Genomic DNA, 12,260 nt, shown 5'->3' with positions numbered 1-12,260 from the left:
GTTGGCCATTCAGTGCCGTGGCATGCCATCTGTCCGCTGGCAACATTAAGTCAGCACTGCTGCGACTGTGCCAAGACAAAACAAAGCTCGGCACTCGGCAATTAGCCCGCTGTGTCTCTGGGCTGCGGCAGAAGCCCTCAGAGACTCCGACTGGAGGAGCGAGAGTGCTCTCGTCCCAGAGCAGACATACTCCCTGCAGACAAAAGCAAACTCTTTGGCTTTACTTTACAGCCGGAGCCGACACGACACAGTTTCAAGCTGCTTTCCCCCCTCCTGTTCGCTGGTCAGTGCCTGTCACGTCTCTCTCCTCTCACCGCACACAAAGAGGCTCAAGAAATCCTGCTGTCGACTTTTGTCTTTAACATTTTCATCATTGAATTCCACTTTGACTGCCGTTCAACCCCTTTATGATAAACGTTCCCCTGTATCCTTCTGTCATTATTTTGAAGGATGTTAAAGATGGAAATCATCAGAGCTGCGAGTCTCACGGTCAAACTGTGAAAGTAGCCAGAAATGTAAATGGCCAGCATGATTATCAGAGCATTACAAACAACAACACTGATTTTTGGCAGCGTGCAAGATTTTCAAAATAATCTCTTAACTGCATTTCCACTGGATCATTTAGGTCGTTTTCATGCTCTGCAAAAAGCATCAAAGCGTGCATCCCTGCAGAGGGAGCAAGAATAATATAACGTATGGATAATTGCTCACTAAAGATCATGGCCTCTTTAATGGGACAGACTCTTTAAGAAGAGCTCAAAGGCAGGTTATGTCAACATGCTTCATAAATTGATGTTAATCCTCGAGTCGGACCATCTGGACTCGGCTTTGCAGCACAGCATCGATCTCCTGTAATATTAAACCCTCAGTGTGGTCACATGCGTCCGCCCGGGCGACCAGCACTTGACAGAAATTTTACAAAATGTATGTAAATGTACTAAAACCTCAGGAGGTCAGTTTGAGTCATGCGATGCGTGTGGCTTCGTTCACTTCTTTCCATCTTGCAGCTGAATGTTTCCCATACTGACATTAGTTTTTTCCCCTTTTACACACAGAAAAGATGAAAAACGTGCTCGCTGCAGCTGGATAGCTGTGGTTTACAAATTCATTTGAATGTTGTTATTTGAATAGATTTGACTTGACTGGTATTCAAAGCAGAGCAGTGTTTCACAAACACAAAGCAAATCATCCTCAGTCACAGGAGTCGCCTTTTTGTTTTTAAAGAGCTGACGACACACTCGGCACGCCGCGTCCACTCAGTCTGCTCCTGGGTTGTTTTTGTATTTATTGTTTTTAAGCGTCGATCGGGACTCTGCTGTGATGTAGCCGTGCAGGCGAGGCCAGAGCGGAGCAGGAGAAATCAGCCAGTATGAGCGTGCATCATAATTTGCTTTGTTTCGTTTTTCCTTCTCGAATGCACAATATTTATGGACTCTAGAGAACCGAGTGTCCGGCTAATATTTTTAGATTAAAGATGACTCTCGGTTCTCTGCAGCATTTCCAATTTTAAAACACAAGTTCCTGTTTTTGGTAACTCATTTAGCCTCTGCAGGAATATTAGCACACTGACTGGGCGGGTCTGACGTCCTTCAGTGTTGAGCTTTAATTAAGCTAACTACAGAGGGCTGTATAATCGTCCTCTTCTCATCTCTGATCCTCATTAGACACTTGATACGGTATAAAGTCAGAAGCTCAGAACAGGCTGCAGCAGACAAGGTCGCAGTTCTTTGGAGGCCCCAAAGATCCAGAAGCACGAAGCTGCATTAAACACAAATGGATGGCATCATGCCGTGGTCACTTCTGGCTCCTCGATGGCTGATGCTGAAGTAGTTGTTGCAGTTACACAATGATGCGTATAAATGGCAGTTCCCTCGATGCTGGTGCGTTTGGGCGATGGTGGAAGATGTGCGACTTCAGGTGATTCAGGACAATTACGGATTTTGTAAAACTCGATACTATTGGTTAGTGCTGTTGTGTTGTTGTTGCCTCACTGTGTGTATACCGGGTGTGTGTTTGCTGTAAGAGTAAGTTACATCGATGGCGTGCAGGTGGAAACGTATTTCGCACCTGCTCCTTTGGTCCCCAGACAAATTGTGATGTGTGTACATCAGCTGGAGGCAGACCTGCAGCTGGTCCCCTATCTGTAATGTTGTAAGTAGGCTAATTGACTGTTGAGCTCCCATCTTAATTATAATTATTACGAATAAACAGTGGCTGATGCCAGGCCAGAGAGCCGTGCAGTACATATTGATCAGTTTAGGAGAACCCGCGCAGCAGTTATCGAGCAGCCTGCAGTCTGATTCACGACCTGCACATTGCTCTGGAAGATTTTACAATATCCAGAGATGCTTTTGAATATGTATGCATGTAAATTCTGCCCATGATGGCTCGTAACACCTTTTAATACTGAAGTTTAGGGGACTGTAAGTCTTTTTTGCTTTTTCCATTTTTCCTCTCTCAGTTCATAAAAATGGCTGAACGCAAGCCCGGATGGAGAGTTCGTTCGTAGTTCTGCGGAGCTGCACGGCCACACCCGTCTGCATGAATCTGTCCGCTCTTCTGTCTGCTGTCCAATTAAGTAAAATGCTCCCTGCCCAGATGAGGCACCTAATGATTAACTGGCAGGTGTTTTCCTCCTTTCAAAACACAGGCAGCCCATTAGAGATGAACTAATCAGTGGCCTTTCTTCACGCGCAGCAGCATGCAGATGGCCTGCAGTCCTGTATTGTCTGCCCCTTGCCACTTAGCCAGTCACAGATTGAGGCGTTTGCATGTGTGCATACGTTTCTGTGTATATGCACACACCTCTTTGGAAACTCTGAACAAACTCTGTCCTTGTCGTGTCCGGAAGTCCACATGTGGGCGCCGAGGTCGGGCGTAATGAGGTGAAACCTCGTGGATCAGCGTAGTCGGGTTACAGTTGTGTTTAAGCTTGGAGTTAACATTAAAGTCAGTGTCCTCTCTGAAGCCACCATTACTGTGTGCTGACAGTCAAGACAAGGATCACATTTTCCTAATGTTTAATAAAGTTTTGACTGAAGCGCTGACCACAGAGCTTCATCACCATGGTGTGCATCAGCACTTCCAGCTGTCACGTCTGTGTCTTGACGTCAGTATTAAGATCTGTCTCAGCATGAGGCGCTCAAAAGTTAATCAAAACAATAAAGGAATACAATTACACTTCAAGTAGAGTTGTTTGATTTGAGCTTTGCTCTTCATTATTATTATTTTCCCACTGGTCCAGGTCCAGTCATATTAAGCATAATGTGAAGGACCTGCAGCATCTGTTAGAAGCACTGGTGACATAAATCATTGTTATTACACTTTTAATAGAAAGACTTGTGCTCTCGAGGTCAAAGGTTGGGTATCACGTGTAAACTAACTGTACTGCCTGTCTGATAACAGTCATATATCAGATCTCTCAATGCGACCCTGTAATGTTTAATTACACTACGTATAACGCGTTAACCCTTCTCCACGAGTTTACAACTGTTTCATCCTTCTCACAGATTTCAGCTTTCACTTCCTTTTTTCACTCTGATCCAGAAATTTTCAGCTTCTGCTAGTATTTTATTTATTTTGAACAAGATATGGTTGGAAAAAATAAAGTTTACTCACTGGATGTGGACTTCAGAGTCATTTACTGCAGGATGATATCACACCTGTGCTATCTAACACTAACCAAAAGGCAATATGTGGATTTATGCATGTTATAAATAATATGAAATAAGGACACAGTACATATTATTGGATATTTGCACAGCTCGAGCTGTTGGGTAACAAACGAGTCACATGGACTGTTCTGGTGTTATAATACTGTGTTCAAGGACGCCTTGGTAAGTTGCACCTCAGAACCTGCATGTAGGTGGATTTAAGTGGGCACTTGTTGAAATGGCACTTTGACTCAGGTGGGCAGCGTGAGTCCTCTCCAGCATGTGTGTTGGCGTAATGGTGAGACGATAGAAAACGTGTGTGTGTTCCTTTTTCCACCCACCTCATCAACCCAAGAATAAAATGCAAATGTGTTCAACTGGATAATGCAAGAATTTCTAATCAGTTGCTGCATTCATGCATGCAGGCAGTACTCTGGCTGCTTATATCATTAGAAAAATGCAGTACAGTGTACACGCACTGATTAGGAGCCTGTAGAGCTTAAGCAGCCCATCAGGTTGAAACTGAAAAAATGGCTAACAAATGCAGAATAAACGAATTATTTTTCGGACGTCATGACGGTAATAACCTCCCGTTGCCCCTGAGGAGAGCAGTCCCTTACATCCTGCTTCTTGCTCACGTTGGGCCCCTGTTGCTTGTTACTGAACGTACAAACCGTGAGATGAAAAACGTGTCTGTGTTAAGTATGATCGTGCTGGTTTTGACTCTTGATTTGTGCTGTAATTCTACATGAGCAGTTTTCATCTCTTTGATGCCATGAGACTAAAAACCCTGCTGTCAGTGTTTAATTTAGAAAGCTTTAGATTTTCCCCGTCTTCAAAGACGATACGTTTACCTGCCAATAGTTTAACACGATACAGATTAAACACTGCTGCGGCTGATAGTTATTGCTTCGGCGAGCATATATTTTTTAAATGGATTTGCTCTGTGTGTCAGCGTCCAAATCCATTGTAAACTCTGCCTATTCATAGTCAGAACAATGGGTGCAGCTTTTATCTGTGTACATAGCTTGCTTAACAAAATATGTGAGGCATACCGAAACGCAGGCAAATAGATAAGACTCGTATTAGCTGCGTGCAATATTGTTCCAGCGTCCAACCTTATATCTCCGACAATAATAAGATTTATTTATATTATTGTGTGCTGAAGAGCCTCAATAGAAGCGAGCACACACTGCATGCTTTAGTTAATTTTTTGCAGGTGCTCAGTAAGTATTATCTGCCCCGAACAACACACAGACACACAAAGTAAACTCCCACAAACTGATGTCTTATTAACTGTCACACATAATAATCTCACTAAGACTGAGAGTAATAACAAACTGGTTTATGTGTTATTATGAGGCAGATCATTTATTTACATTTTGATATAACAACGACGTACATCATTATATAAACTCGTATTTCTAAGGCTACGTCCACACCGGCCCGGACAGATTTGAAAACGGCGTTTCCTTCCGAAAGCGCGCTGCGTCCACACTAGTGTTTTCGGTCTTTTTCACACAGTTGTGCGTCCACATTGAAACGGCTGAAAACATTACGTTCCAGTCCTGCGCATGCGTGAAGCGCAAGAAGATTCGACCTGCCTCATTTCCGTCTGCCGCTTATTTACTTTCCGGCTCTTTGAAACGTTGCAGCAAAATGTGGAGGAAAAGCAGCGAGTTTTTTAAATGGACTCACAATGAGGTGGAGTTGTTGCTGCGAGTAACACAAAAGTACAAAGTTGCAAAAGCGAGTGAGAATTAAAGAATTTGAAGAAAAGCTCTCAGGAGCGCGTGCAGACTGATATTAATCTTTAATAGAGCTGTCAAACAAAACAACTGCTGTGTAACGCCCTCCGCTGTCTTAGTTTAATTAGTCACATGACTGCATCACATGACTAACATGTGTCATCGTTTTAGAAAGTCTCCATTTTTGCTGTCCACACTGCGATGTATGTATGTATGTATGTATGCGCTTTTGAGAGTGTTTTGAAAACGCCGTCTCAGCGTGGACGGGAGAAAAAGTTTTCAATCGAAAACGCATTAGTGTGGACGTGGCCCAAATCTGTCTGTGAGCTGTGAGTTATTACTGCCAGTCACACTTGACAGACCCAAAGAGCCTGACCCCAGGCCCCAAAGGTCGAGCTGATGGCGTTACATGGAGAGATGTAGGGATGATTATCAGGGCCAAGCTTGATTTTTGCATGGATTGTAGACCTTGGACATTGGAATTAATTTATTGAGAACAAAGGTTGCATATTAAGCAAATGACTATGAATAGGAACATTTTATTATTGAGATTGACACCAGTGTATTATGTAACCTTGCTGTATTATGTATTATGTAACCTTGCTATGACACCTTGCGGCGTCATAGCAAGTAACAAAGTAGACGTGTTATTAGAGCACACAGACTCAAGAGAAGCAATTTTGTCGTGTTGTGTCCAACAAATCGAGATTTGAAATGACTTTGGGAAACCATCAACAATGCAGCTTTTGGGTGAAGAAGAGAGGGAACATCTGGCCTGCTGTCAGCTCCCGGTTCAAAAGCCCGCGTCCATGATGGCACGACATTAGCGACTTGCACATATGCTGTATGATAAACAAGTTTTGCAGCATATGCTGCCGTCCAGATAATGTTGCTTTCAAAGCAGCCTTGCTTATCTTAGTATTCTACCTTTATTACAACAGCATGGCCAGGTAGCAAGAGTCTCTGTGATAAACCGGCCGACCTGCAGTCCTAGTCTGTCGCCCACTGAAACAAAATAAATGAACACGTTTATCTCAGTACCAGCAGCCACGTACTTAAATACTGAGATTTGTTTTGCATTTAAAGGCCTCTGAGCCTGTAGTGACCAGGAGCCCTGAAGAGAGGAAGTCCTCAAACCTGACTGGACGGCGCTTTCGAAGCTATAAAAAGCTGTTTCCATCATGCTGTCTGCAGCTCGGCACATGTGGCCATCTTTTACACAATTGTTACTTTCAAGGTTCTTTTGCTTTCCTTAAAATTTTCCTTTGCATAAATTCTCATGACACCATTCAAACCTTTTATTATAGATTTGAATATGTGTGTGTGCATGAAAAATATGTATTAAAGCATATTCACAAAAGCCTGATGCCAGAGATTGATAAAATTCTTTGCTTGAATGCGTCTTTGAGGATGTTTGCTACCTTGCTCAACCTGCTGATTTCCTGCTTTCTCACTGATCGCATACACAGCTCGGACTGGTGTTTTCCTCGGCTCTGGAACACTAAATTGCTGTGTGGTAAAATAAATTAAAGCTGTAGATCCTTTCAAAGTTTGATGTATGGGTGGATGGTATCAATGAGCAATTTAGCCAAGGTCTTAGACGACCTAGTGTTGAATAAATTATAGAGCTGTGGCAGCTGTGCTTAACTATGAACTTTCAATTTAGTAAGTTATAGGTGTTCCTTATTGCACGCTGCACATTTCGAATCCTCCTTTGATTATGAGACAGTAGTCATATTCTTCTTCTTTGTTAGATGCTCGTCCTGTGAGCTGATCTTTTCCTTACCACCTGTTTTACAGAACAGCATTGTTTTACTTGGTGTGCAGATGGTGCACATCTGTTAGGATCAAGATCTTTTGTGTGCATGTGCGTATCCGCTCTCTTGCCCACCCACACCACAAGGTTAAACTCTCCAAGCATGTGCCACTGAATTTGCGCGTCCCTGTGTTTCTTGCAGCACTCACCCACTCTTCCACCTGGCCGTACAGCGTCAGGAAAGAGTTGTTTCCTTGGCTTCTTCTTTGGAGCGCGGCGGATTTCCTGTAGAGGAGCCAGGTCACGCTGAGATCACAGGCTACTGTGCTGCCCCCTCCTATGCATGGAAACGAGTAACAATAACTACCACTGCAGGGCAAGATATGAAACGATTTTTTGGAAAATGACTTCGCAAATGTGCAAAAGGCGGCACGATGACACGGCTAAGAGCCCCTGAGTAAGATGATCATTAATTGGGGACAGCCTTTTATCTTCCAGTAGCTGGGTGGGCTCCAGGCCATACATTACAGCTTCATCACCATCTATCCTGACATTAAAGTATGTTCAGTCTCTCCTCAAAGTACTCCACCCTTGAAATTCAGGTCACCAACCTCCTGTGCTACCAGAGGCTGGTGGTAAAAGAACTGAAGGCACTATTTTCTGCTGCTTACCTCATGCCAGTGTGGCTTTGTGTTCACCGCTGCCACGTGCACGTCCAAATTACAGCCTGCAGGCAGATGTCTAGGGGAGGTGCCAAGCAACGCTTACAGCCCAAGGCCTGATCCCAGCCTAACCCCCATCTCCACACACTGATCAGGGAGGCCTCTGGGGGGTTTTTAGTCCTCCCTCTCTGTTTTCTCTCTCAAGGTCTTGATGCTTCATCACTTCACAACTCTAATTGCTGTTTAGACTCATTTCCCAGCTTTATGTTGCTCTCTTATTTGTAAATATGCACAGTTTTATTTATTTATTGTCCATTTAATAAAAATACAGAATAATTATTATCACAAACTGTAAGTTGAGACAAATTACTGGTGATTAAATGTTTTATTTCTTCAATTTTAAGATGCAAATCTTGTGAAGGTTTGGGTGTGGCTTGTTTCTGCTGACCTCTATTCATATTATAATTACGAATATGAATAGCAAGTGTGTGTGTGTGTGTGTGTGTGTGTGTGTGTGTCTCTCACTGGGACAAGTCCGTGGCAAAAGACCCCCACTCTCCTATTTTACGCCCCCTGCCCTCTCCTGGTACACTCGCCCCTTCCCCCGGGCCCACAGGCTTCCTCTGGGGGGGATAATTGTGTGATGGTTTGCTCATTGTCAGGATCAGGTCAGGCAACAGGAGTGTTTTCACAAAGCAGACATCTGCTGTGCTCTGCTGCCGTTTTCAGCAGTGACGTAATGTCCTGTGGCAGGTCTCGTCCATGCAACCCCGTTGGATTGGTTGTACAGGAGAGGGCAGGGGGGTGGGCTGTGATCAGAGCTTGTGGGGGTGGGGATTGAATTAGAGGCTTATACTTGGGGACAGAAAAAAATAATGCTGCTAGCTGGAAGTTGGTTTCAGTTCCCTGCAAAAACGTAACATTCACGGTTAATTTCACACTCAGTGTTTCTGACCTGGAGGATGCGTGGAAATAAATCCACGGGACGACGAAGTGTAACCTTCAGATATGACTATATCTATAAACCTGTTTTGGCTTCCTGTTAAATCCAGAATTCAAAATCCTGCTCCTCACATACAAGGTCTTAAATAATCAGGCCCCATCTTATCTTAATGACCTTGTAGTACCATATCACCCTATTAGAGCACTTTGCTCTCGCTCTGCAGGCCTACTTGTTGTTCCTAGAGTATTTAAAAGTAGAATGGGAGGCAGAGCCTTCAGTTTTCAGGCCCCTCTTCTGTGGAACCAGCTTCCAGTTTGGATTCAGGAGACAGACACTATCTCTACTTTTAAGATTAGGCTTCAAACTTTCCTTTTTGCTAAAGCATATAGTTAGGGCTGGACCAGGTGACCCTGAATCCTCCCTTAGTTATGCTGCAATAGGTGTAAGCTGCTGGGGGACTCCCATGATGCACTGGGTGTTTTTTGTTATTAATCTCTGTCTCTCTTCCACAGCATGTCTTTATCCTGTCTTCCTTCTCTCTCCCCAACCAATCGCAGCAGATGGCCCCGCCCCTCCCTGAGCCTGGTTCTGCTGGAGGTTTCTTCCTGTTAAAAGGGAGTTTTTCCTTCCCACTGTCGCCAAAGTGCTGGGTATTTCTCTGTATGTGTTATTGTAGGGTCTACAGTAAAGCACTGTGAGGCGACTGTTGTTGTGATTTTACGCTGTATAAATGAAATTGAATTGGCAAACTGTTGTCCTGGATGCCTACAGCACATCTGGGTTATTATTTATTAGCCATATTTACAGGACTCCAGGGTAAATAAATGGACTGAATGGGAGTTTAACTGGAATCCTGTTCTTTGGTGTGGTATGGTTTCTCTGGGTTCCTTCATATTAGTTCACAATTATATTTACTACTCACACCAGCCTGTCAGTCGGAGAAATGCTGCCCTAGTATAGCCCATTACCTTATGGATTGTTTGCGGGCCTGCACTGGGGGCTGTTAAAGGAGAGGCCTGGCAGCAGGGCCCAATGAGGTCTGATCCAAATCAATGTGTGATGGTGCAGAACCTTGAGCTCCATTAGCCCGCCTGAGCTTTAACTTCATATTGTGGTCTGGAATACATTGACTAGGCGGTCTATCTCTGGCACTCTCTCTGTCATGGCTTCCTACTAGCAATCAAGTTCTTTACAAATCAGGGGTCAGTGTTAGTTCAGTGTGTGATTGCACGCTTTAAAGTTCGGCTCCGTGCAGCCCCGGCCTCACTAATGCATTCGCTGCTTCACCCAAAATTAGATTTAGGCAGGAGTTTCATTTTCCACGTCTTGGTGGATTTCTGAAAGCTGGAGCAGGAATTACAGAATGATGCCGGACAGCCTTTGCACAAACTCGAATGATGACACTTCCTTTAGAAATCGCTTTGAACCTAATTTAACTGGTTTTAAAGCCAGATGGTTGGAGCTCATTTTGATGTGCAGAGTACTTGAATCTGACAACAGCATTGCCTCTACAAATAAATGTAACCTCAGCAAGCGTTCAGAGTTCAGACCCAGTGCCCAATGGTAGTGCTGCGTGTCAGCATCCGTGAATGTCACATTCCTCCCTGCGTTCACGTCGGGTGCACTTTGTGCATACAAATTCTTGATTTGGGATATTACCGAGACCTGGGACTTTTCGAGTGTTCCCACCCTCCAGGCAGGAATAAGAGCAAATTAGACGCTGGGGAGAGGCTGTTTCTGAAGCATTCCTCCAAAATGACCTAGAGCTATGTTTACCCTTTACTCAATGTGAAATGTAAAACTTAAAGATGTTGATCTTTGCTTGATACTCGAAAAGCTGGGAGATTAAGACCTTGATGCTTTCAATGTTATCAGAACTAAGAGAGTCTTGTTGTATCTGTAGAGATCTTGGGGACTCTCGGGGTCACGTGAGCAGCGAGGTCGTCTGTTTGAAATGAGCTTAAGACAAAATTTGAGCAGATGTGTTATCCCAGTTTCTTTCCAGTGACACCCCCACAATACATCAGCCTTTACTTAATCCTGCCGGAGCTCATAATGGAGGTCTTAGATGATCCGATATTGCAAATCCACTCTATCTTTTCCTGCACACACACACACACACACACACACACACACACACACACACACACACACACACACACACACACACACACACACACACACACTGCTTTGGACCAAATTCCTGAATCAAGCCAAAGTACGGGCCGGAACAGCTGATTTGCCGTCTCGTGTCCTGTTGGAGGAGAAAGTTGGACGCAGCTCTTGCCGCGCTGTGAACGACTGTTTGCCAAATGGAAGCTGTAAAAAGTTGTTGTCGCAGGCGTCTCCTTAGCGCTCTGTCTTTGTGGGAATATCGTGTCAGAATTATAGACCATTTTGCCACAAGAGATAAAAAGCTGTCACTGCGATATGGCCCTCGTACATCCACACCCTGATCTCAGACCATCACAGGGGATTTCCTGCATTAAGAGAACAAATAATGTATTGTTGTGGAACTGAGTGGGGGCGAAACTGTAGTTTCACTTTTCCTTTGTGTTGTTGTCCCAGAATGTAAGACGTAGGTTTTTTTTTAACCTTTGTATCATTAATTATCCACCCAGGTCGGTTTCACGTAGACTGCTTTCATTATTCGGGGACCTCTTGAGGTTTTATTAAAGCAGGCAGATTCCTAAAAATGCATTTTATATGTAAAGGTTTCAATATGTGTATAAATATACAACAAATCAGAGTCGCTGTGACATCATTTTAATAATTAAGTTTTGTCAGAGCCAAATCCCGAGGACAGGCCAGCCAAATAAAGCTGCAGCTCACTGCACGTCTGTGCATGTCCAAGATGTCCCGATCCAAGCCAGTGATCCCACGTGCTGGTGATTAGTGTAGACGCCATGCAGCCTGGCACATAAGCGTGCAGCGTGTGTGAACGACCTCTAACTGCCCTCACCCACAAAATGTCAGAGAATATACGTGAACAGCAGTTAGCTGTGTGCAAATGTAACGTGGAGGCTTTCGGGTTTGTGCTTTTGCAGCTACGCTTTGGCAGACGAGGCCTACCGCTCGCTGAGGGACCAGGACAAGGACCAGTGCATTCTCATCACAGGGGAGAGCGGAGCTGGGAAAACTGGTAAATGCTCAGTTTTTTTTGTTGTGTCATAACTTCAGAGCAGGTAACAGGATCACCTCACCACACTGAACGAACACCTTCAATCAGGCTCTAACAGAGTGTCTAACACTTCATGTGCTCAGCGGTTCTTTGTTTTAAATGTAGTCATAACTTGTAAAGAAGCCGATAAGGGCTGTGGGATGTAATCCTCCATAAAAGGGAGCTGATGTCAGTTTTGTTTTGAGAACATCGTGTTGGGACATGAAACTAGATAATGACTCTGCTCACATAAAGTCATGGCGGTAGACATATTACAGCAGCAAACACACGGCTGTGGTTTCCTCATATTTGTGAAATTATGTATATTCAGAGCCAGT

The 12,260-nt window shown here is 44.2% G+C and overlaps 1 protein-coding gene across 6 annotated transcripts in view; it reads left to right on the top strand.

The window, feature by feature from the left end:
- The window catches only part of myo1b (myosin IB), a 53,769-nt gene that overhangs the window by 12,742 nt on the left and 28,767 nt on the right, over window positions 1-12,260 (top strand). For all 6 annotated transcript variants that reach the window (XM_085250190.1, XM_085250191.1, XM_085250189.1 and 3 more), the window contains exon 4: window positions 11,810-11,904. In XM_085250190.1, the coding sequence (XP_085106316.1) occupies window positions 11,810-11,904 (95 nt within the window). The remainder of the gene's footprint in view (window positions 1-11,809; window positions 11,905-12,260) is intronic.

This window comes from Mchenga conophoros, linkage group LG16 (assembly GCF_057382185.1).
Source record: "Mchenga conophoros isolate Kocher_MC1m ecotype Shallow Benthic linkage group LG16, M_conophoros_male_GT1.1, whole genome shotgun sequence".
Lineage (NCBI taxonomy): Eukaryota > Metazoa > Chordata > Actinopteri > Cichliformes > Cichlidae > Mchenga > Mchenga conophoros.
The sequence above is the reverse complement of the archived record's forward strand: the minus strand, read 5'-3'. Positions and strand labels throughout refer to the sequence as shown.